Below are 27,823 nucleotides of genomic sequence, written 5' to 3'. Positions count from 1 at the left end.
TGTATAACAATGCAAGAAATCCTTATAGCAAAACTTAAGCCAGTCACTGGCTTGCTTATTCAGCAATTCAAATTCGTTGCAGTTTCATTGATGTTCGACGAAGGAATTAATCCAGGCTTAGGCATTAGACAACAGTTAATAATTATAGGAGACGAGATTTCTGTAAATCCTGCTGCCCTGAAAATTATTTCTGACGTAATTGGTAAAATTTATATTGTGAACAAATAACTTTCTCGATCATGTTACCACAAGGGTATATCATCAGAGTTAAATTTAATATGAGTTAAAAACAAAATCGATAAAATTATAATTTACAGTGAATGAATTAAATATAAATTATCGTGAACAAAGCTAGTACGCACTATGCGGTAAAAAAAAGATTGATGTGCTTAGCGACATGTGACGTCAAATCAGCTTTGCTTCTCAGCAGAAATAACATTTTTTCACCGATAATATTAAGAAAGCGATGATCATCATAGATATATCCTTTACTACTGAGATATAGAGCTGAACATGTAACAAAAGATGATAATTTATGCATATAGCTTTTCATGAGATAAACAGAAATGAATGCATGCATACACACATATACATGCATACACATATACAGAAAATAAATGGTAATATATGTGATATTCACCCGATCTTTATCTTCTGAGGTTATTTTCATGATATTTTTCCAAATGATCACTTTATCCGATAAATCAACATCGCACAACGCCATCTGTACTTTGCCAATACTGTTTCCCCGTGAAAATTTATCATGATGCACTAAAAGTATTTCCAAAGTAGACGTCCTCAGGTCTCCGGCCGGCATTTCAAACACAAATTCTTCCTCGAATTTGGGATTTAATGTACTTTTCAACACTTTACCGTTTAACTGATTCCAGCGTTTCGGCAAGATGGATACTTTACAGAAAGGGTCAACTGTACCATTATTTTCACAAGGAACCAAATCCCGTGCCTGGATAATCTTAACAGTCAACAAAGACTTGTCTTTGTTATAATGAATGCTAAAATTAAGCGTTCCACGGCCTTCCTCCTGAATGCTTGGTACTGATTTGTTCCGAACCAGCTGGAAATATAAAGAAAGAAATAAAACGTTAAAATTACACAATGTTCAAAATATTGATTCTATATTTCTCTCAAGGTCAGGTATTTGTAGCTGAGATGCTTGTATATTTTACATAAATATAAACAGTTAAAATAAACTGAAATGGTTGCAAAAAGATAATTACTTAAATCAATGAGTGCGTGACTTACATTAATAAGTGTCACTTCAGTTGTACACATACAAACGAACAAACTGGTAGGAATATGAACCACAAAATGCTTCTATCACTTATCAGTAAGTAGAAAATAGATTGAGTTGATCATGCAATACAACACTGTTGCATCATAAATCTAGTGAATATAATCAAGAACGGAAAGTCACTTCATCAAAGAATTACAGGAAGACCATAAAGGGGTTAGCTCAACAGCAATTAGAATGGGTATGGAGCAGGATGGGGGAAAATTTCAAATTTGCTGATAACCGAGAAAGACGGAAACAGAAAGCTGCAGAAAGAGACATGTGATGGTGTAACTTAGAATGAACTAAAGGTTTACTAACAACGGAAGAGGGTGTGTGCTAGTAATCAAAATCCTGGTGCACATTCGACTTGGCGGAATCTTAACAGTCACAGTATAGGGAAACTGTAGGTGCATAGCAAGATATGCAGCTTTCTGTTTCTGTGTTGTACTGCATGACAAACTCACTCTATTTTCTACTTACTGATAAGTGATAGAAGCGTTTTGTGATTCATATTCCTACCGGTTTCTTACCAATTACTCTTTTTTAATAGTCTATAACTTTTATATATTTTTAGATTATCAATAATTTCAAGAACAAACACGGGAGCTTCTGTATAGTCATTCGACTTGCTTAGAAATGGTAAGCAAATCTTCCTCAAATCACACCCTACCTTTTTAAGAAAGAAGGACTTGTGGACTAAAGTAATCTATGTATGAAAATAAGAACAAAACTGACATTTCTAGAAACTTTTTAACCATAGTTTTTTTTTCGATCAGGATTGACTTGCAGCTAAACAGCAACAGTGATGGCTTCATGAGTCAATGGTGTAGCCTCTATTCGGTTGATTACCGTGTTAGAGCTAACAGATAAGTCTTACTTCGATCACAACTCACTCTTTTAAAAAAATGTTATATGGAGCGTAATGTTATAGGCATAGGAGTGGCTGTGTGGTAAGTAGCTTGTTTACCAACCACATGGTTCCGGGTTCAGTCCCACTGCGTGGCACTTTGGGCTAGTGTCTTCTACTATAGCCTCGGGTCGACCAAAGACTTCTGAGTGGATTTGGTAGACGGAAACTGAAAGAAGCCCGTCGTATATATGTGTGTGTATATGTTTGTGTGTCTGTGTTTGTCACCCCAACATCGCTTGACAACTGATGCTGGTGTATTTACGTCAACATAACTTAGTGGTTCGGCAAAAGAGACTGATAGAATAAGTACTACAAAGAATAAATCCTGGGGTCGATTTGCTCGACTAAAGACGGTGCTCAAGCATGGCTGCAGTCAAATGACTGAAACAAGTAAAAGAGTAAAGAGTAAAAGATGTTATATAGAGCAATGCAAGCCGGGATATATAGAAATATAAAATGGTCACGCCGAACTGAGCTGGGGTTAAAAGGCAATAACAAAATAATAATTCTTTCTACTATTGGCGCAAACCCTGAAATTTTGAGGGAGGCAGATAGTTGATTATATCAACTTTAGTACCTATAGTTGGAAAGAATAATTATTCGGCGTGCTAACGATTTTGCCAGATTGTGTCTTAACAACCACACCAATAATGGATACTCTTGAAAAGTATAAGAAATTTTTATTTTAAATTATAAATGTAGTTAATTGAATTAACTCAGTATATTAATAAGTTTTAGTATATAAGATAAGTTAAAATGTGCCAGTTATGGACTTTCGTTATTTTTAAAACAAATATATCTAATCAAATCTCTTTCTGATTTCAAGGTTGTTATGACAGAGGGAAAAGTGATTTTGTGATGTTAAGATTGTTCGTAAGGCAGCAACGTATTTCGTGTAATGCAACTTCAAACAAAGGTTGAGACTTCGCAACTGAAGATAATTCTTTTTCCGTACATTTGCTGATGTCTTTATAAGAACACCATACATCCTGGCCCTTTTCCAATTAAATCAGGGAGCCTTTAAGACTTTTGAGAAGATCAGGTCATTTTAAAATAATACCATTATGAGACATCCTAAAGTTATTTCTGTCCAACAGCGTTCATTGTTCCATTGCTATGTGGTATATTGGTTTCCAGTTTTGGCACAAGGATAGCAATTTCAGGGGCGGTGGTAGTCGATTACATCGACATCAGTGCTCAACTAGTACTTATTTAATCGATCCCCAGAGAATGAAAGGCAAAGCTAACCTCTCAAGGTAAAGACGGACGAAATGTCGCTAAGAGTTTTGCTTGGCGAGCCAGTGATTGTACTGGCTCACCAACATATTGCAATGCGATATATTGTCGCATTGAAACACCTCTTTATAGATACAAACAAAAATTTCAATGCTACAAAAAATTGATGAATTTTGGTCTACCAACACACATATACAAGCATATATATAAAGTATATATATATATATATATATATATTATATATATATATATATATATATATATATAATATATATATATATATAAGCCAAACACAAAATATGAACAGAATTACGAATATATTCTTTTAGATAACATCATTTATCAGTTCGCTTTTGTACAATGTTTTATGGTAAATTATATTTATGAAGCATTTCGTGACACTAGCTAATAATATAATATATCATCGAAATTGGCTTGATATAAATGAGATTTGTACGATTGTTTGACAAGACACTGCCATTTTATTGATATAAATTCTTGATAACTATCTCATAGATTGTTACTATCCTGCCTTGCTTCAATTGTAAAAGCGTCGTGAACACTTTATATATGTAAGAAGATGTCTAAACCGCTAAATGTTATAATGAAGTTGTTGTAACATACTCTTTATAGCGAGCACGAAGACTTTAATTAATCGAAATTACACCTGTACCGAGAGAGGTAAACATTGTATTAGTCCACAACTATTGCTGTCATGTGAAGATTATACCTAGTCAAGGAATACAAATTTGTAATTAAAGAATTCCAATCTTCTTTCTTCAAACTTAGTTATTTCTATGTTATATCACGAAACTCACACATGCGGCATTCTTTATAATTTTTAGAAATATAGTTATTAAAATGAATACCGACACATTTTGCTTGGTATCATGTTGAATTTCAGATTCTTTCAGCATAAAGTCAGTATTCGGATGGATGACATGAAACGTAATATCTATGTATTGGAACAATAATATTTCTGATAGTTATGGTACTGTCTACGTTAAAAACTCAATAGAAATACGAAAGCAAAAATACTGAGTTATCTCCTACTATAAGCTCAAGATGAGAGGTCTGCGAGTAGAATTTGGTAAACTCTGCAGAGCCCCTTTGTTTATGCATGTATTTATGCTTCTTTCTGTTTTTGTTTTAAATTATATGTATTCTTCTGTCTAGAAAAGAGCTGGTTTCCAATAAAGACACACATTTGTACTCCTGGGATTTGAATAACAGAAACGATACGCAAATAAGTAGATTCCCAAGCAGTCGTTTATAAATATTTTCCTTTTCACTGCTTTTTAGAGGTGTTTATAGTTGCAGGACAACTGATCTCTATGCTTATGTATGACTTTTACTTTCCTTCTCAAAGAGCTATATCGGGCGTGTCATATTTTGCATTTGGTATAAGTATTGATACTTCTTGAGCGTATCAAATACTAGGAGATACTGCCTATAACTATATCAAAGTAGATTTCCCTAAATATTGCATTGCATATTGTTTTAGCATAAACATCCTGTCACAATAGAAGGTATATTTTGGGGCAGCTGCTGACAGCTATATATAGTGTGACGTAAATGACATTTTCTCATGCACTTTGGGAGTTAAAGGGCTCCATTGATGTATATATAAGGATGTGTGTTTGAAGTGTTGTAATTTTGAGCGTATGCACGTCGGTGTTCTTCGACAAAATACATCAGAAAGAACAAACATTGACAAGCAAATCGAAAAACTAATGTATTTCTAACAAACTCCCTTGCGATGCTTGTTCGGAACTATATTACATACACTTTCTTGAGACTTCCACTATAATTAATATATCGAAACAGTGATTAAGTCGTTAGGAGTCTGAAACCCACGAAGAAATACTTCACCAATTGCAATATACATATACATGCAAAAATAAACACAAATACACACAAATACATGCACATACTCTCTCTCTCTCTCTCTCTCTCTCGCTCTCTCTCTTTCTCCCTCTATTTATTTATCTTTCTCTCTATCCCTCTCTCACACACACAAACTTCTATACATATATTCAAGAACACAACACACAAATAATTATCGTAAAGATCAGCCAAAACAATATCCAAAGTTTCAGATAAACTATAACTAAATAAATGTATTAAATATTATTTACTCTTGTTAAGACAAAAGGTAAATTGAAATGATTTTATAAACATTTTCGCCATACTTAATATGAATTTTAGAGATAAGAATCTTTGAATGATTGTCCATGTTATAATTATAAAAAATATTTCAGACTATTTTTAAATACTGTGTCTTCTGTCTTTTGTTTCATTCCTCACTTCTCAATCCTCTCTCTGTCTCCCTCTCTCAATATATATTATTTAATAAGCACATTATATGTTTTTTATGTGCTACTATTAGATTCATGTGATGAAAGCATGACAGACAAGTATTTTTTAACAGGTCTGTTGTCTCAGCACATACTTCAGGCACGGACCACATTGCATAACAAACTAAAAATGGGACGACAGGATGAGAGATAAGGCGAGAAAAGGCGCGAAAGAAGTAGATAAAAAAGGTAAAAGGTTGCAAAAACGGAAAACAACAAAGAAAACAGAAAGAAGCAGATTAGAGTTATTTCGCCTTTGACAGTAAAATAAAGTTGAAAAATTAGTGGCTTAGAGTTTGTGGTACAGCAGTTCAGTTTGTAGAGGGTAGCACTTTCCAATTCGTCAACAGGAACTTAGACATATGCTTACAACCGCTGAAAATTTCGGATCTAGAAGTCAGTATTTTGTTAGAGTTGTTAGATCTGAAAGGAATCTGAGTTCTTTCAGTTACGCCTAGCTTACATGCCTTTGATCTGTTATCATATGGTGTAGAATTTTCGACTATTTCCCACTTTATCATATGTAGTGTGGCGTTCGACTTCAAACCCCATACGTACCTACCCAACTTAGCTTTACATTTGTCCTTGTGTTGGAAGAAGAATATGTAATTAGCATAGCGATTTTTGAATTCACCTTCGCATAGTCCGATATAGCTCTTCTTATCGGTTGTGTTATCATCTAGCGTTGATGTAACCTCTGCGTCATATATGCTGGATTTAATCATGCTTCCCTGGTCTAGTGGATAGATTCCTGAGTCTCAATAGATATAACTGTGAGTGGGCTATTGGTGTCGTTCTCGTGAAATGGTGCTTTTCATATTGAGACACTAGCTATATCAGCATCTATTAAACATTTTCCTATAACTGTGATTTTCTGGAAAATGTTTGTCCAAGAGAGAATCAATTACTTATGTTAGTTTTTACAATAAGAGAAAAGAAGTGGGGCAAACAACTTATTTTCCTGTGTCTATTTTTAGATCTATAATTTTCTCTTTATCACAGGTTTGGTTGGAGCGCCTGGGGCCTTGCACGCGTAGCGGGATTACTATCTGCTGCCTGTGGTACCATGTTATTCGTTGGCTGTGGCAAGGAAGCAAACTTTTTGTAACAGTTCTACAGGGAACTCTATTCCAATTTCCTTTATATTTCTATTGATGCCTTCTGATACTGTTTTCAAGGACCCAACAATAATTGGCACTATTTTAAGCCGGGCTATTTAGTACTTAAGAGGGTTGTATTTATTTATCTTTTCGCATTCCTTCTTGACCATTTGCGCTAACTATATAGCATTTATTATGAACATTGTCCACCACCACTAGGTCCAGTTTGTTATGTTCTAGCACCTGATCTGTTTGGATTGGGAAATTTCAAAGGAATTTACTAGTCTCCGACTTTTCCACACTCTGCAGTTTATAGGTGCCATACTAGCGACTATAGGTGCCATACTTGAACTGTGATAGTGGAAATTAATTTTGGTGTCTTATCCGTTGTATACTTATCCTCGAGTATTAAATATAATAAAATCATAGGTAATTGAGTCATATGGTGAATTAAATTGCATTGCATATGTTATAAACTATATGTTATGGTATGTAGAGTGCTATATGTAATTACTATCCCTTGAAAACACCTGCCTAATTCTTCTGATTTCATCATATTTTTGGTGATTAAAATGTTTTTCCTTTCTATGATGTTCTACCCTACCGATGTATATTTGTACTGGCCTTTATTTAAGTAAGTCTCCTAATGATATACCCCCTAGAATCTATATAATCATATACGTAATGGCACCTGTAACATTGCAACTTATAAAATCTCTTCAGTCTGAATAACTCTAACTCTCATTACGCCCATACCTACTGTCTCCTCTTTATCTCTTCCCTACCTCAAATTTTAATACCTTGTCTCTTCAAATGTAAGTTATATATATTTCTTCTTATTTTCTATAAATTCTTATTAAAATGTTTTCTTACTTTGATATACTTAGCTATTAACTTCTTACTGTTCTTAAATAGAAATTTTTTAACTACTTAGGTCTACATGCATATATATATATATATATATATATATATATTATATATATATATGTAGATCGTTAGCCATCTTTTCTCTCCTTGTTTCTCTCCTTGTTTTTTCTGTGTCCCTTTCTGTAGAAGAGCGTAGGCTCGAAACGTAAAAGACTTTTTCTATTCCTGAGCGCTATACTAATACATTTGTTTGTTTTGTACACCACCTGTCTTCGTCTTTTTTTTTTTTTTGTAAACTTTCCCTTTATATATATATATATATATATTATATATATATATATATATATATATATATATATATATTTATATGCATTACATCTGTAGATAAGTACAATAATTAATAACTGAATTAATAGGATGCTACACGATCTCTGCCTCAAGGTGACATATTTAAAAATTTTCTGGATCATCAGGATTACTACTTTTTTCGTTGTTCAACATTGTATTTCGTATTTCCGATATTGCAAGATGGAAACTGGAGTGCTTGAATTTGAGGTTACAGGGCACACATTCTGTTTCACTATCTTTTTAAACATTTCGTTTAAGTGAAGTTACTTCATTTGACTTTTTTGTTACTCTATAATTCATCAAACACCAAATAAAAATTCATTAGCTCTTTCTGTGTAGTGAATGTAATCGCTTCTCCCACGAATTTGATTAACTTGTCAATCAAATGTCTTTCAACGACAACTGCTTTGTTTTCATCACTTCTTTTGTATTTATCAGCATTAAGAGTCTGAAGTTAGCACAAAACCAACGACTCTTTGTTGACATTCATCTATTTGGTTACATTTTTTTCATTTAGATAACTTGCCATTTCCTTGGCAACAGGTCCTGTGACACTTTTTGCATAGTCAAGCAAATTATGAAGAACTTTATTTCGTTTGATACAAGGAATCCTGTAAAATCATTGTCAACACATTTATCTAGTGAATTTTCAAATGTCAAAATATGTCACTCTTTAGCAATGAACCAAAAAACATCTTTCGTTTGATATTCATACAGACTTACTTGCATTTATTGTATCTAACATGCGTTTTATGAAAAGCGACCGGTATTTCGTCTTTATAGAGCAGAGTCTTTATGGGTCATGCAACTGAATAAGTGAACTACAATTTTGGTGGTAAATAGACTGTGCAAACATTTTTCTTAAATGTAAACTTAGCTTTGGTATGCGCTGAACAATCGTGCTCAATTCTAAAATGCAAAAACACGGTACACACAACGTCACCTGTTGTCACGCAGGTGGGTGTGATGGAGACTACATAGGTCAAACTTGATTGACCTTGAGGGACAGACTGGCGATACACAGGCAACAATGCCGGGAACCACGACCAGGAAAATTCCCATTAGCAAACACCTAGATCAATGCTCCGCAGATATAAACCCTAAATACAAAATCTTCCCTATCTATCAATGTACTAGAAACACTTCAACCCAAATCCGATTGAATAAAGAAAATATGCTCTTTAAAAAAATATAAACTGCAACTAAATCTCCTTTAATAACACACTAGAAAGAAGAAAACCTCAATCTCTCCATAAATAAAAAAAACAACAACCAGATACAACAGACATAGTTCGAAAATTCTAGAGACAAGCTCTCTCCTGGATTTCGAAATCCCAACCTCAAATCACTATACAATAATACCATACACCTCAAACACCATTTCTCACTACATCAATGAAATTTTACCTCTGAACAGAACCAGACCCTCAGAAAAACTGACTCATTAAGAGAATTAACTAACCAGAATGGTTGATGACCATTGGGAATAAACTAACAACCGAGTCCCTTCAGGGAAATCAACCAAGCAGAATGCCAAACTTGACTAAAACAAAAACAGGTTCTTTATTAAAATAATGTGACGTCACGAAACCCACTACCAATCAAAACCTGTTCCTATGTACCCGGATCCAACCAAGATAATCTCTGATTTCCCCAATACTCCGTTAAAAGTGAAAAGACCAGTGCGCGACAGACGAAAGAACTACACGCAAGATGACAGAAACTGTAAAAGAAAATTTTTTCTCCTTTTATTTTTCCTTTCTCTTGTCTACGTATTCTATAAAAACTCAATATGATCGAGCTTTTAGCAATGTGCATTTATTATATTCTTCGCCGAACATTTACTTTGATATTATCTATCCCTGTAATTGAATTTTATATTAACGTTTGATCGTTTAAATATGTTTGTTCGATGTCTACTTCGTAACTTTAAACTGCGTTAAAATCCCATTGTTTTATAAACACTTCTAACATATATAAACTAAAAATTGTTGTAACTAGTCTGGTATGAATGTGAATAAAACTATTTAAAAACAGCTACACATTTTTCATATTCAAGCGAATTTTCAAAAACAAATTCTATATTTTTCCTGCGTGACAATACACCTCTTCTTTCCATAAGTATAGGGTGATTTGGGTAAATTTTCGCCATTTTATATTTTTAATTTCACGCATGTACATTGGTTATTTTTGATTCGGTCGACTGCACAGTACAGTAGAGTGCGGTCAGTAAAACACTGACATCATATTGTGACAGATATATTTACTAAAATTCCATAAAAATATCTTGAAAATACTAAAGAGTAAATTTATTCAATAAAATCGCCATTGGCTTCAACCACGGCCTCCAGACGACACTTCGAAATCTTCTGCAGCTCTTCTGAACGGTCTCCTTGTTTAAGATGCTGAATGCTGCTATAATCCTTGCGTTCAGTTCATCTTTGGTTTTACGAGGAGTTTTGTTGGTCTTCGCTCAACTGCGTCCCGCACATAATAATCAAGGGGTTGCAGTTTGGGGAGTTAGGTGGTCAGATGTTAGGGGTGATGTGGTCGCTGAAATTGTCTGACAGCCCTGATTGGGTTCTCCTGCTTGTGTAGTATGGTGCAGAGTCGTGTTGCCAAACATAGTGTCTTCCAGCAGACACCCACTTGACTCAGCGCAGCACTACCCCCTCCAGGCACTTGATGTAGGCATCCGTTTTGAGTTTGAGGCCGTGCGGGGAAGATGAATGGAGGTATAACGTCGTAATCATTAGCGATCCCTTCAAACACTATGATGTTGACTGGATTTTTGATTTTTAACAGTCTCGGTACGTGTCCTCAGACTGCACTGTCCTCAGATTGACTCCAAATCACTCTGAAATGTATGTTCCTCTTGGAGCTTCCATCGCGAATGCCAAGTAGTATTGCATGTCATTTCCAAATTTCATGGTGTCGTTTTACTCACAGACAGTGCCCAACTGACCACATGATACTGTGCAGTCGACAAAATCAAAAACAAAAAATGCGCATGCGCGAAATTAAAATAGCAAATGGCGACAATTTACCCATCGCAGACTGTATTATGTATACATGTATGTGTGTAAATATGAATGCATACATGCACACACATTTATACACATGCATTCAACTACATACACAAACATACACAACTCTCACCACACACATCCGGTTGAACCATGCAAAGGGTGGTGTTTTAAACATTCATTAGAACATTTTCTTACATAGATCTCAATTTAAAAAACTGGAAACTAATATAAATATTTTCATATAAAAAATATGTCTAAACATGTAAGTTTATGCGCGTGTCAGCGTGTTTCAAGAGTGTATGTGTAACAATGTGACTGTGTGTATGTACTTATGTCTAGGTTTACACTGTTGTTTTCTTATATTTATGTTGTATAACGTGTCTTTCGGGACTTGATTTCATCTACATTGCATAGTCACTATAATGTAATGATGGAGATTAGTTAAATTATATATAAAGTGTGAATACGTTTTTTTATGACCTAGCTATACGTTAGAATATACAACTCCGATTTATAGGAACAGAAGCGATATTTCTGTTCATTATATGTTTGTTATCTTTAGAAAATGGAAAAAATATAATATAAAGTATAACATTTAATTATAATTAATTTCATATTCATTTAATTTTTACACCAGTCTAATTTATTTGAATATTGCCTCGTAAATTTATTTAGATATTACTATCATAAATATTAATGAGTTAATCATGACAAGAAATTTTTTTTCAGACAAAATGTTAATTCGAACATATAATTAGAATAAAACCCTTAATTACTAGGCGCAATAAAATATATGCTTTGACTGCAGCATTCAGAAATAACAAAGTAAATTAGTCTATATTTTTCGTTAAATGTTCTGAATAAATAATTTAAATGTAGCACGAAGTACTAAATGCTCTTTATATAGGAAGCATAGGAACATCAGAACAGCTTAATTGATTAATAGTTTTAACATATTTGAGATTTAGAGAAACTTTTCTCTTTTTTGGTGTTATCTAATTTTATAGAATTTATTTATTTAAAAATACAGGCGAATAAGCTAAGTAAATTGTAAAGTTCAAACTATTTAGTAAATCAATTATCTCAGATCAACTGTCCGTCAATTGAATTTTATTTTACCGATTTTATCTTTGTTCTCTTCACTGCACGTAACGGTATATTTTATAGACATTTCTCGTAAAGGCAAGGTCCTAGACAATTGATTCGAACCTAGACACCACTAAAAACTTAGTTGTATATATTTTAAATGACGAAAAGCAAAGTTAACTATTTAATGCAATGAATTTAGAGTATTGAACACCTAATTATATAAAAGGTGTAGTTAACTAGTCAAATCATTGAGTATGTGAGTCCCGTTAAACTATAAATTCTTGCAACCTATCTCTCGTGTCAGCAGTGCTTGCCTTTCCGGTATCTATGGTTGAAGCGGAGATAATCAATCCGAAATGGATGAATCCCACAATCTGGTTAGGTAGCACTGTAAGCTCACTTAGTATATTTACACCTATTTGTCTCTGCGAGAAATTTTCTCCATGACAAAATACAGTCAATGGCTTTCTTACTGGATGAAATATGTCTCAAACATCGACTAACTGAAGTAATCGACTAACAAGCCAGCAAATTATTTTCACTACTCTTGGAGGCAGGTCGGGCGACAACCATAGGAACTTCTTCCATAGTGCAACATCATAAATCTCTCTCTCACTCTTTCTCTCTGTCTCTTTATATATACTCTTACTCTTTAACCTTTTACTTGTTTCAGTCATTTGACTGTGGCCATGCTGGAGCACCGCCTTTCGTCGAGAAAATCAACCCCAGGATTTATTCTTTGTGTGCCTAGTCTCTTTTGCCGAACCGTTAAGCTACGGGGACGTAAACACACCAGCATCGGTTGTCAAGCGATGTTTGGGGGACAAACACAGACTCACAAACATATACACACACGCATACATATATATATATATATACATATATACGACGGGCTTCTTTTAGTTTCCATCTAGAAAATCTACTCACAAGGCTTTGGTCGGCCCGTGGCTATAGTAGAAGAAACTAGGTGCCACGCAGCGGAACTGAACCCGGAACCATGTGTTTCCTAAACAAGCTACTTACCACACAGCCACTCTTACACCTATAGCTACTTATCACACAGCCACTCCTACATATATATACACACACATATATATATATAGTTGTGAGGGATGCGTGGTCTGGTGTGAAGGGTGTTGCACATACAATAGGTAGACAGTGGTTTCAATTCCCAGACCGAGTGGCAAGTTGTTTTCTTGACCAAAAACACTTTATTTTAGGTTGCTCCAGTCCGGCTTTCGATCAAGTGGGGAATGTTACCCTGCTCGCCTGGCCAGCGGAGTGTCCTCATTTGAAGGCTAAAGCGCATTGTGACCAGTGGTGTATAATATCTGACAGTCCGCTCGGTGATATGATCACGTTATATGTGTACACACAAGCACAACACCCTCCACACACACATATAACTACATTTATGTCAAAAAGAAAGAGTGAGAGAAAGTGAGAGAGGGAATTGAATAAAGAGAAACCTGACACCCTCTCTCTAGATATGCACATCTTTAAGATTATCAAAATCTAACTTCCAAATTGCTTTGCTTTGATTTGTTAAGTTAACGCTTTGGAAGAATCAAAGCAAAATTAACAATGATGAACTGTGTTAGAATTTAACATAACCTTATCTGTTAATCTCACTATTTGGAACAAGCATTTGGGGCCAGCCTAAATTCTTACGTGGCACACGTACTCTAAACAGTCATTAAAAATTACGCACACACACACACACACTCATATATATATATATATATATATATATATATATATATATATATATATATATATATATATATATATATATATATATATAAAAGAGCTTGTTAAAGTCTCACTGACAACTTAATGATCTTACAAGTCATTTCACTGAAAACGCTAAGTGCCAAACCGACATGATTACAATTTATCTCCGTAGAGAGGAAATTATTAGATATCGATCGCTGTTAAGCTAAAAGATTCCGTTGATAAACAAGTAAAAAAATGTAACAGACTTTAGAATAACATTTTTCCACATCGTATTTCAACTGGTTGTTCATAAACTCTCGACATACTACGCCAGCGCAACTCGCTTTAGATTACCATATTTTGTTTTTAAATGGTAGCCCTTTGGCTGTCGATGATTGGAACCTTTCACTTACTTAGATAACGCATGAAAATTTAAGCCTCTATGTTTTCATACTAGCTACTAAAATTAACAGCTAAAATCTTTTTTGCCATTGACAGTAAACTGCCCACGTAGGGTACATTGGATAATTTAGTCTGAGATACCCATAAAATGACAAGATGGTGGTGATTGGAACACCTTTAATCATATATTTGTTCGGAAAGAGCTGAGACTTGTCTGTATAACAACGGCAAAACATTTTGCAATTTCTAGAGCTATACTTTACATTGTCGAGCGGTTACTGTTTACATCTCGTTCAGAGATTTAATAATGCTTGCAGACAGTTTTTCGAAATCAGTGACGGAAGTTACTAGAAAAACACTTAAGTAGTTGCATACAGGCTTTCCCTTTCATCGTAATCCGGTGATTACCGCCCGTTGACAAGAGACAACAACCTCGAAACTGCGGCCCAGTGCGTATCACTTAGGCTTACGAGAAAGGGATGGCCTCCCTTTACAAATGCCATAAGGACACAGATAGTGTGCCTAAAGCCAGCTGGAGACGATGATCTCCTGGGGCTAAAAGCTACAGTAACACCCACCCTTTGTGGTTAGCCATATTGTGATGGCTATTATACTTTACATTGTCGAGCGGTTACTGTTTACATCTCGTTCAGATATTTAATAATGCTATTGTGAAACTATTTATCATAAAAGAAGGCGGCTAATTGGCAGAATATCTCTTGTGCTGGACATAGGACTTAGAAGCATTTCTTCCGCCTCTTTACGTTCTGAGTTCAACGGCTACTACAGTCGACCTGCTCTTCATTCTTTAAGGGTCAATAAAATAAATACTGGTTAAATACTGGATTCGATGTAATCTATGTCCCCCTTCACTTCAAAGTTACTCATTTGCGAAAACTCCTACGAATATTTACCACAAAAGAATTGCTTAACTATGTCTTATCCTGAGCAGATAGTATTTAAGTTCTGAATCAATACTAAATCCAGTTTTGGTAAATTTCTGTTTTGTAATTCACCAGTGGCAGGAGTGGCTGTGTGGTAAGTAGCTTGCTTACCAACCACATGGTTCCAGATTCAGTCTCACTGCGTGGCACCTTGGGCAAGTGTCTGCTACTATAGCCTCGCTCGACCAAAGCCTTGTGAGTGGATTTGGTAGACGGAAACTGAAAGAAGCCCGTCGTATATATATATATGTATGTGTGTGTGTGTGTATATATGTTTGTGTGTCTGTGTCTTTCCCCCAACATCGCTTGATAACCGATGCTGGTGTGTTTACGTCCCCGTAACTTAGCGGTTCGGCAAAAGAGAACCGATAGAATAAGTACTAGGCTTACAAAGAATAAGTCCTGGGTCGATTTTCTCGATTAAATGTAGTGCTCTAGCATGGCCGCAGTCAAATTACTGAAACAAGTAAAAGAGTGGCATGTGTACGTTCATTATTCCAGTTATTAATAAAATGCGTACTGGTGTGGATAAAGTGACTATAATTCTCCCCCTTTCAAAATCAGTATCCTGTCTTGGAAGTTGTCATTATTGGAAATTCTATAGAAGAGTGGTAAACACTGGTTACAGTTTTCATTCTTAGTTGAAGTCATTTTCATTTACGCTCTTAATGTTGAAAGTTTGAATTCAACAGTTTCTCGTTTTACTTTTGAAGAGTCGTATGTTAAAAAATAAAATGTTATTTTGTAATATACAGTACGTTAGAAGAGATCACTGATGAAACCATCTCCTCGCAGTGTGTCCGGAGGAGGAATCAACCATAGATAAGCATGAAACCTGAGTATCTACTTCTAGGGAAGCACAACTGGTAATCTTGCTAATTCTTCCCTCGGCGTGAAATAGTATCAATAAAAATATAAAAGCACCATTGCTCAATAGAATATAATAGAAAAATATATACATTACTTTACACAATGAAGCATGATAAAAAATAATATAGCTCTATCCATTCTTGTATATATTTATTATGTATTTGTTCGGGATCTGAATAATTCATTAAAACTTTTATATAAATCCCTATTCGGCCAAGCATTAGAAAATAATTGATTGAATAATGGTAAAGGAATATAATTGATCGAATAATGGTAAATTGAAAATGACGAAACTGAAGTCCAGTATGCGCATGTGGTTATAATGATGAAATCGCATATAACAATGAATTAAAAATGACAGATTATTCTTTACCAAATCCTCATAGGGTTATATAAAACAATTTTAGAAATAATTAAAAAAAAATATTTAGATCAAATAGAATGTTTAATAAATACCACCCGAAAGCTATTATAATTTAGTTTGTTCAAGCGATCTTCATACATATTATTTAGTCTTCGGTTAGTTTCTAATTGCAAATGTAAATATGATTTCAGCAAAAATATTAGTTATAAAATAACATAAATCATCAAAATAAAACGCTGGCAAATTTAAAAAATGAATACTATTAAACTTAGTTGATAAATTCATCAGACGTACATCTATCTGTCATTGTGTTTCCGGTTGATTAACGGTTTTTAAACTACTGACAGTAAATCGAAATGATAGAACTCTCTTCGCTTATAATTAGAGTTTTTCCGCTGTGAATAACATCTATAAATGCCCATCACTACATCTCCCTCTTAAAAATTCCCACCTCTCACTACCCTCTATTTTATAGTTTTATTCATCTTCTAATTTTTCTAGATACATATGAACGAACAAATATTGTTTTCTCAATGATGAGTGATATATTTATTTTTGACTACAGTTGACTGGCAAACAGACGCATTTTACAAAAGTTGGAGATAACGAATTTCGATTTAGATTAAAAATATGAATAAATATGTTCTTTATCAGTACTGAAAGGTAATCTTCTGGAGAATTAATTTAGCACCAAAACTGAACAATAAAAAAAATTGTAAACTCGCTCTTTACGAATCCTCTACACAAAAGTATGATGTTTATCAAAATATATATCTTTTGCTGGTGTGTTTATCTGAAAGCTTAAGCAGACTGGTTCTGAGTTGTAGATGACACGCACACAAAATATGCACGCATAAATGCCCGGTCACACAAGTGCATAGAAACACACAACAGAGAGAGAGAAAGAGAGAGAGAGAGATTGGGTGTATGTAAGAGACAGAAAGTCAGAGAGAGAGAGAGAGATTGAAAGAAAGGGAGAAATGAGACAGAAATACAAACAGAGCGCCAGACATAAAAGAAGAAAGAGAGGAGGAAAGAATGAGTGAGAACATGCTATATAAACCAAAAGATTATTGATACTAAAACCATATGTGTGAACAATCTCTATCAACTCCAGACGGTATATATTTTATGGTAATAACAATCCAACAAGTGCATCGGTCGAGTTTGAACAGTCAACTGCTCATAAATGCATGCTTGTCACCCTTTTCCAAGATTCCGCTTCCTATCCGAAACATGGGCTGACACACCTTTACACCGGTATTATCCATGGTGTTACTTGTCATAATACTAATGCTATTGGTACTTTTGCTAATACTGCAAGGATTTTCTCGTTGACAAATCTCATCGGTGACATCTACAATCAAAAGCATTCCAGCCTTGACTATTTAGTCGTTTTGAGGCTTCTCCAGAGGAATATTAGTTAATATTAGTCAATTTATTTATTTAATGTGTGTGATTTAGTGGTTAGGGTGTTGAACACATAATTGTAAGATATGACGTTGAAGATCTGACTGCTTTTTCTTGGTGTTCTGAGATCTTAAAAATTCATAATTTGCCACTTTATCATGGGTTGTCTGACATTATTGTTTTATTAATATATCACAGCTCAGAATTATATATTGACAAATGTCAGGAACGGCTATGGGCACAAAATTTGCGTCCACGTATACCAACTTGTTCTTTAAGAAATTCTTAGCAACCTTGGGAAAATAATTCAGCTTTTTTAAAAGAAAACTGAAAGAGGTTTCTAGATGGTTGTTTCATTTGTGGAAGGAAAATATTGAGAAACTGAAGCAATTCCAAAATCTTATGAACAACATAAATCCTCACATTCAATTCATCATGGAATTTGGCAAAAGTTTTCACACTACCGGAAACCGGCATATACTTTAAACTCACCGACGCACGACAATAACTCCTATTCACATCATGTTACCCAAACTACACACAAAGCAACAGCCAATTCAGTCTAGCTAAACGAACAGGCACAATTGTATCAAACCCTGAAACGAGAGACTGAAGATTAAACGAAATATAAGAAATACTTATAATAAGAAAATACTCCATAAAACAGCTTGAAGTTGCAATTCAGAACTCCAAAGAAACTGATACTTAAGAACTCCGAACAACAAAACCGAAGGAAAGATAGTATCCCATATATTTTAATCCAAGAAAACCGAATATTTCACGAACATATATCTAAAGATACAGAATCGTAAAAAAAAGAGCATTGACTAATGCAAATATATATACTCAAAGGGCTGACCCAAAAGTATGTAGATGATTAGAAGATTCCGAATTTCATTTCATTTACCTTTCAAATTAGAAAGGAGTTTCCCTGAAATTCGTACAACCCAATCTGCATTACAACGTGTAAAGATACCGAGAATACTATATCGGACAAAGGGGTATGACACTAAGAAAAAGAATGACAATACACTGACATCAGATCAGGGAATCATGCAAAAGAAATAAACCACTAAATGAACATACATAACTGTCGGGAACATATCATACAAAGCAATTCTGTTTTCCCTTTTCACAAGTGCAGTGACCCAATGGCGAAACAGAAACTAAACAATAAACATCTTTCTTGCGTTCTATATTCTGACCATGTATACATCGACTGTTACTCATCTCATATGCATAACTGAAAGAATGTATGTGTATATGTGTATATATATATATGTTTGTGTGAGAGTGTATGTATATAACTGTATTATATATATATATATATATATATAAAGTTAATCCAAACAAGAAAGCACAAAAAAACACAACAACGCGAGGACGTGGAACAAATATAGTATTATTGGACGCTCAGTAAAGAAGGAAAGAACGAGGGCTTAACGTTTCAAGCGGAGCTCTTCGTCGGAAACATAGGAGAAGGAAAGATCCAGAGAAGGGAAGACAGACGAAAAAAATCGCCAACGGTACACACGCGGTCACATTTTGAATGTATATATATATATATATATATATATAGGCATTTATTCTGTATGTGTGTATATATATATCGTTGCTATTATGCAAAAGTGTCGTAAGTCCAAAACGTTGCTTTTTCAGAAAACGTAAAAATAGTTTCACCATTCCATTCCTTTTTACATTAGCAAGTGTAAACTTAATACTAATACTTTGTCGGGTGCATTAAATGGTAACTCCATGCACGTATGATATTTTCAGTCAGAATATTTTTGCAAAACTGTCGCACGCGGGACTTCCTACACTTTTGAAAAAATTCTAAACCGTTGTACTACATTTTGACAATTTTCATTTAAAGCAGCTGGAGATACGATAGTTTGACCAAAAGAACCGGCTATTGCAAGCCAAATTAAATATTGCAAAAAAACGCATTTGGCCAAATTTGGAAATACGACAGTTTAACATAATATTAACGATATATGTGGGCGGACGGTGAGGGCGTATATGTATATATGCATAAATATGTACGCATATATGTGTGTATATATGTATGGAATGTAATTATTCATATATGTATTTATATATATAATATATATATATATATATATATATATATATATATATATATATATATATATATATATATATATATATATATATATATATGTATATATATATATATAATGTTGCTTGTTTTTTCTTGAGCCATGCCTGGCTCATAAGCGCCGGTTTCCTGGTTCCATTGGTGAATAGGTTCCCCACCTGGACCGGACGCCGGTCAGCCGCAGGTGAACTGTTCGATGCAAGAGGAAAGAGTGAGAGAAAGTTGTGGCGAAAGAATCAACAGGAGTTCGCCATTAGCTTCTGCTGGAGCCGCGTGGAGCTTAGTTGTTTCGCCCAAAAACACACACATCGCCCGGTCTGAGATTGGAACCAGCGATCCCTCGATCGCGAGTCCGCTGCTCTAGCTACTAGGCCATGGGCCTCCACATACATATACGTGTGTGCGTGTTTGTATGTGTGTGTGTGTGTGTGTGTGTGTGTGTGTGTGTGTGTGTGTTTATGTGTGTGTTTGCGTGCGTGCGTGCGTGCGTGCATGCGTATGTTAGTGTACATATGTGAGTATATCTCTCTGAATACGTATTTGGACCAAAACAGAATTACAAACTGTTGAGAGGTCAACTTCATCATTGTACTAGATTTGACCGACAGTAACAAAAGCAACGACACCAGCACAAATATCAACTACAATAACGCAACCAAAAAATTTTGGAGTGACACTCTCGTGGAATATACAACACCCTTCTTTTAAAGGTAAATATCTATTACTTTAGATCATAAACGACGAAAAACCACAAACAAAAATTTCGTCCTTTATTTTGGGAAGGTCATAAGAAACATGTCTGTATAATTGTTAAATCCTGCATGGAAAAAGTATGAAAAAATTACTTGAAAGATCGTAGGTGAAATCAACAAAACCAGATCTAGGTCAGTTAAAACCAGATCTAGGTCAGATATTTATCCTTTGCTGCAAATTCCAACTTTAGACGCAAAACTAAAATATATATATGCTAAAAGCTTTACCTATACAAAAGACTCGAAGCAATATGTGATTTTTTTCAATCTTTTCTTGTTTCCTTCTATTCTTCCCAAAAGATTTGTTATATATTCTTCTATTATTTTACTTGTTTCAGTCATTTGACAGCGGCCATGCTGGAGCACCGCCTTTAGTCGAGCAAACTGACCCCATGACGTATTCTATGTAAGCCTAGCACTTATTCTATCGGTGCCTTTTGCTGAGCCGCTAGGTTACGGGGACGTAAACACACCAGCATCGGTCGTCAAGCGATGTTGGTGGGGACAAACACACAATCACATACACACATACATACATACACGCACACGCTTATATATATATATATATATATATATATATATGTATATACGACGGTCTTCTTTCAGTTTCTGTCTATCAAATCCACTCACAAGATTTTTGTCGGCCCGTGGCTATAGTAGAATACACTTGCTCAAGGTGCCACACAGTGGGACTGAACCCGGAACTATGTGCGGCTAAATGGTTATATAAATGATATATCAAACGAAAACGTATATCAATATAATTTTACTCGAACTATGATACGAAGACATCTATTCTGTGAAAACCTGTCTGTATGTTTTTGTCCACTTAAAAACCTAGAATGCAATTATTCTCCTCTTATATATATATATATATATATATATATATATATATATATAGAGAGAGAGAGAGAGAGAGAGAGAGAGTGAAGGCGCAAAAGGCTCAATGGTTAGGGCAGCGGACTCGCGGTTGTAGGATCGCGGTTTAGATTCCCAGATCGGGCGTTGTGAGTGTTTATTGAGCTAAAGCATCTAAAGCTCCACGAGGGGCAGCGGGGGTGAGTGGTGAACCCTGCTGTACTCTTTCACGCTGAAACTCCTCGAGAACTATGTTAAGGATATTTATATATGTGGAGTGCTCAGCCACTGACCCGTTAATTTCACGAGCAGGCTGTTCCGCTGATCGAATCAACTGGAACCCTCGTCGTAGTAACTGACGGAGTTCCACGATATATATATATATATAGATAGATAGATATATATAGGTGCAGGCGTGGTAACAAGCTTGCTTCCCAGCCACATGGTCTAAGGTTCAGTCTCTTGGGCAAGTGTCTTCTGCTATAGTCTCAGTCCGACTAAAGCCTTGTGAGTGGTCTTAGAGGGAAAATGAAATATGTGTGTGTGTGTGTGTGTGTCTGTCTGTCTGTATGTGTCTGTGTCCTATGAAAGAAAATTACAAATTTACTAAATTGAAACTGCATTACATAAAAAGATGGTATTATTGCAATTAGACTTCTCTTCTGACCAAATAGCGCAAGTGTTGTATCTAGAATCGAACTTGAAAAGTCATTCCTGCTGTGTCGGCTGTCTTTTCATGATATTTAGGACTTCATTAGTTAATATTTCATTTCATTTAATTAAAATAGTAGGGAGTGAGCTAAATGAGATTTGTTGCTATCCTAATTCTTCCTCGTTGGCTAGTCTTAAAATACCATGTTTATACACGATCGAAGAATTTTCGCATTTGCAAATATTAAAAAGATATTTAAGAAAAGCGCAAAATCTCGTTTATTTCTATAAGCCTAAGAGGCTCTTTGAACTTGAAAGAAATCAATAATATAATTGGGTATGGCTGTATCATCAAACATGCTTGTGCACAGTCGATGCGGCTGTAATTGCAGCGAAAACATATAATAATCAAAGTCATGCTGCCACAGAAAAAATATTTAATGTGAACGATTTTGGAGACCGCCAGATTGTTTGCGTCATGACAGGGAATTATTTTTTATTTTCGTACTTTGTTGACGCAACAGCAAGTTCTGCACCTCACATTTCCATACCCCCAACAAAATATTGTGAAATATAATATATTCAGTTTAGCAAATGAGATTACTCAAAATTCACAGCTTATGATGAACAACAATTTAGTTTATTGATTAACTGGCCCCATCACTGATTTCCGATGGTTGAAAGAATTCCACCATCTATTATTACTCCAAAGCATCGGTATATTGATTGTCTTACCGATATATATATATATAAAAATGGATAGATAGATAGAGGGGGAGAGAGAGAGAGAAAGAGAGTGGCACACGTATTGCAATATATATACACGCACACACACACATATATATATAATATAAATAATATATGCATATCCATATATACATACGTATATGTACAACCTTACATCTATACGTATATATATATATATATATATATATATATATGTGTGTGTGTGTGTGTGTGTGTGTGTCTGTCTGTCTGTATGTGTCTGTGTCCTATGAAAGAAAATTACAAATTTACTAAATTGAAACTGCATTACATAAAAAGATGGTATTATTGCAATTAGACTTCTCTTCTGACCAAATAGCGCAAGTGTTGTATCTAGAATCGAACTTGAAAAGTCATTCCTGCTGTGTCGGCTGTCTTTTCATGATATTTAGGACTTCATTAGTTAATATTTCATTTCATTTAATTAAAATAGTAGGGAGTGAGCTAAATGAGATTTGTTGCTATCCTAATTCTTCCTCGTTGGCTAGTCTTAAAATACCATGTTTATACACGATCGAAGAATTTTCGCATTTGCAAATATTAAAAAGATATTTAAGAAAAGCGCAAAATCTCGTTTATTTCTATAAGCCTAAGAGGCTCTTTGAACTTGAAAGAAATCAATAATATAATTGGGTATGGCTGTATCATCAAACATGCTTGTGCACAGTCGATGCGGCTGTAATTGCAGCGAAAACATATAATAATCAAAGTCATGCTGCCACAGAAAAAATATTTAATGTGAACGATTTTGGAGACCGCCAGATTGTTTGCGTCATGACAGGGAATTATTTTTTATTTTCGTACTTTGTTGACGCAACAGCAAGTTCTGCACCTCACATTTCCATACCCCCAACAAAATATTGTGAAATATAATATATTCAGTTTAGCAAATGAGATTACTCAAAATTCACAGCTTATGATGAACAACAATTTAGTTTATTGATTAACTGGCCCCATCACTGATTTCCGATGGTTGAAAGAATTCCACCATCTATTATTACTCCAAAGCATCGGTATATTGATTGTCTTACCGATATATATATATAAAAATGGATAGATAGATAGAGGGGGAGAGAGAGAGAGAAAGAGAGTGGCACACGTATTGCAATATATATACACGCACACACACACATATATATATAATATAAATAATATATGCATATCCATATATACATACGTATATGTACAACCTTACATCTATACGTATATATATATATATATATATATATATATATGTGTGTGTGTGTGTGTGTGTGTATGTATATGTAGGCATAGGACGTGACGAAACGTGTACAACAAAAGAGTACGAGGCACGAATACATGGAACAAGACCTTTTCTTTCGAATAACGAAAGACACAAATGGAAAACAAAACAAACAACATAAAAAACGACCCTTCATCAGTTGTTGGCTGCTTTTCTATTCTCGTATTTCGAGCATTTAACAACAGTATACCGTTTCGACAAAACAGTTGCTCCCGCAAAGCAATTAAATAATATTTGGTATTTTGCGGACGGTCAAAATAGGTAACACTAATCGGACAGTGAAAACGAACATGAGGGGCTGCTAAGCCAAACGTGGTTGTGGTGGCGAAGGCGTAAATCAAGCTAGGACAGGAGACAAGCTAGAACACGTCTTCCTTGTTCCAGAAAGATGGCTGATGGTCACGTGGAAGCCACGTAAGCAAGGAAGGAGGAGTGAGGAAGCGAGAATGACAGAGTAATACGATAGAATATTGGGAAAAGTGGAGGTAAAATAATATGAGAGAGAAAAGGAGAAAAACGAAAGAGTAAAAAGATCGTATAGCGTGTGCATCAGAATTATTAAGATAAAACTTACTTGGAAGAGGATGCGTGGCGTTCAATCATATAAATCATGTATATATATATATATATATATATATATATATATATATATATATAACTTACTTGGAAGAGGATTCGTGGCGTTCAATCATATAAATCATGTATATATATATATATATAATATATATTATATATATATATATATAATATATATTATATATATATATTATATATATATATATAATATATATATATATACATACATACATACGTATATTTACATACTTACATCTGGAATTATATATATATATATATATATATATATATATATCTATATATGCATATGTGGGCACAGGACGTTATGAAACGTGTACAACAAAAAAGTACGAAGTACAAGTACCTGGAACAGGAACTATTCTTTTGAACAACGAAAGACACAAATGGAAACCAAAACAAACAACATAAAGAACGACCCTTCATCAGTTGTTGGCTGTTTTTCCTAGTCTCGTATCTCGAGTATGTAGCAACAAATTACGCTTTCGATAAAACGGTTGCTCCCGCATATATATATGTGTATATATATATCTTTTGTCGATATACATTATCAAAAATACACACACACACATGTATATATATAAATCACTCAGATACACAAAGACTTACCCTTTAAACATATATATATATATATATATATATATATATATATATATATATATAATATATATATATATATGTATATGAATATACACTTACAATAGTTCTATCAAAGAAAACTTTGCTATCATTATGAGTTATTTGTTAATTAATTATTTTCAATTATGTAATTCATTCCCTAATTAACGTTTGATCAATTACATGATGAATTAGTTTATCAAAATTCTTTCGGCCGCATTGGTGATTTCATCACTACCATTTTCTCATTGACGTAAGTTTGTCACAACGTATGCACATTACATTAGACATCTGCATATTCTGTGGCATGTATTACACACACACGCGCACACGCAAGAGGGTACTATGTTGTGTTTTTTTTTTTCAATTGCAACAAGGTTATGTTGTTTATCTATATTTGGTACAACTCTCACTTGTACGTGTACATTTCTGATAGTATAATACTGAAACTCAGCATACACTTTGATGCATAACTATTATCTTTCGCTTCCCGAAAAAATTATATCTTATGCTATTTCTCAGTCACGAGCGAAGAAAAACGCTTCAATATAGACATACATTGTATGAGATATTAATGCAAATATGCATGGATAGAGTAGCACAATCCAATACGAAAACATCCATAGACACACGCACATTCGCAAATATATTTATATAATACTTATGTATGAATATCTATCTATCTATCTATCTATCTATCTATCTATCTATCTATCTATCTATCTATCTATCTATCTATCTATCTATCTATCTATCTATCTATCTATCTATCTATCTATCTATCTATCTATCTATCTATCTATCTATTTCTCTTTGTTTATATATATATATATATATATATATATACACGATATATACACATTTAGACATACACACACCTAAACAAACACACACTGTCTTAACGACATAAGTGCTACCCACGACATTATAGAATCCTGACAAATAATATAAAGTAAATACAAATAAAGAGTCGAATATTCAGCAAGATTGAAACATTCGCATCCAAATAATCGACTTTAAATTTCTCCTAAAATATCTACGTTTTCTGAAATCTCTTTTTGTTTCTTTTCTTTGTTTTCAATAGTTCTTTTTCGTTTTCTTTTTTGTATTATCCATTCATATTTTTTTCTTATATTCTCACACGATTTAGTAGAAAATAACATCTCTTGTGGATTTTCCTCAGATATTCTTAGTGTATTATATTACTATTCACACGCCATGTTAGATAGTTAATTTATTTGTTTGTTAAATTACAGTTTATCATGAAGAAATAACATTTGTTAGAGTCATAAATAACATCTGAATTCTCAGTCACAAAATCTAGGTTTAATTTGGGGGTAACTTTCGAGAATAAATGTTTCGTTATTTTATTTTTTTATCTCCCTCTGAAAAGCTGAGATTTTGATGACGTGCTTTAGAATTTATTTCCGATTTTGACGAATCACATCCGGTTTCGATTCATATATATTTCCTATATTTTCCTAATATATCTTTATAAAGTGTGAACATTATATGATCAAATTTGTGCCTTTGCATTTATGCTGCCATGTTTTTATACGTATTAGAACGAAATAAATTAATAACTGTGAAGGTTTATTTTTGCATTCTACTGTGTCTACTGTGTATAGATTTGACATCAAAATAACAGACATTAATGTAAAATATTTGGGTAGGTTGAATACAGAAGGCATGTAAAATAGTTAAGATAAACACCTTCTCTCACAGCTGTGCTGTACCTATTTTGATATTCCATCTGTTTCTGTAATATCCATATATTACGTTGAATGGGCGAGAGACCTCAATGAGCGGGGGGCATAATGAGCACATTCGATTTGTTAAACATAACAGCTAAATTAACACCCTCACATACATTCTTGAATGGATGTATAAAATGAATATTCATATATATGTTTATGCATTTGTAAAAAAAATGGACGCGTCGGTCTTACACATCTATATGTAGTTATACATTAAAAGATACTGGAATGATTTGAATCATAAGGAGTCTGTACAATATGGGTCAACCTAAACCTTAACATTAACAGCAAGACTATAACAATAACAACAGTTCTAGTAACAATCTACTAAATTTCATTCCTAAAAGTTTTATATCAGCAGGCTTTCATTGGGCAGGAGTATTCCAAATCATGACTACACGAATAGTTTACCTGAAATTTAACACATTCACCTAAATCTTTTTCATTTCACACGCACACACATCTGTGTTATATAAACTATTTAATACGTTTTTGCATGTTCTAATTCA

The 27,823-nt window shown here is 34.1% G+C and overlaps 1 protein-coding gene across 2 annotated transcripts in view; it reads right to left on the bottom strand.

Annotated features, from left to right (window-relative positions):
* The window catches only part of LOC115213535 (synaptotagmin-1), a 479,245-nt gene that overhangs the window by 79,223 nt on the left and 372,199 nt on the right, over positions 1 to 27,823 (bottom strand). For both annotated transcript variants that reach the window (XM_029782564.2, XM_029782574.2), the window contains exon 3: positions 641 to 1,075. In XM_029782564.2, coding sequence (XP_029638424.2) covers positions 641 to 1,075 — 435 coding nt within the window. The remainder of the gene's footprint in view (positions 1 to 640; positions 1,076 to 27,823) is intronic.

Source organism: Octopus sinensis, linkage group LG1, assembly GCF_006345805.1.
Source record: "Octopus sinensis linkage group LG1, ASM634580v1, whole genome shotgun sequence".
NCBI lineage: Eukaryota > Metazoa > Mollusca > Cephalopoda > Octopoda > Octopodidae > Octopus > Octopus sinensis.
This window is presented reverse-complemented; position numbering and strand designations above follow the sequence as displayed.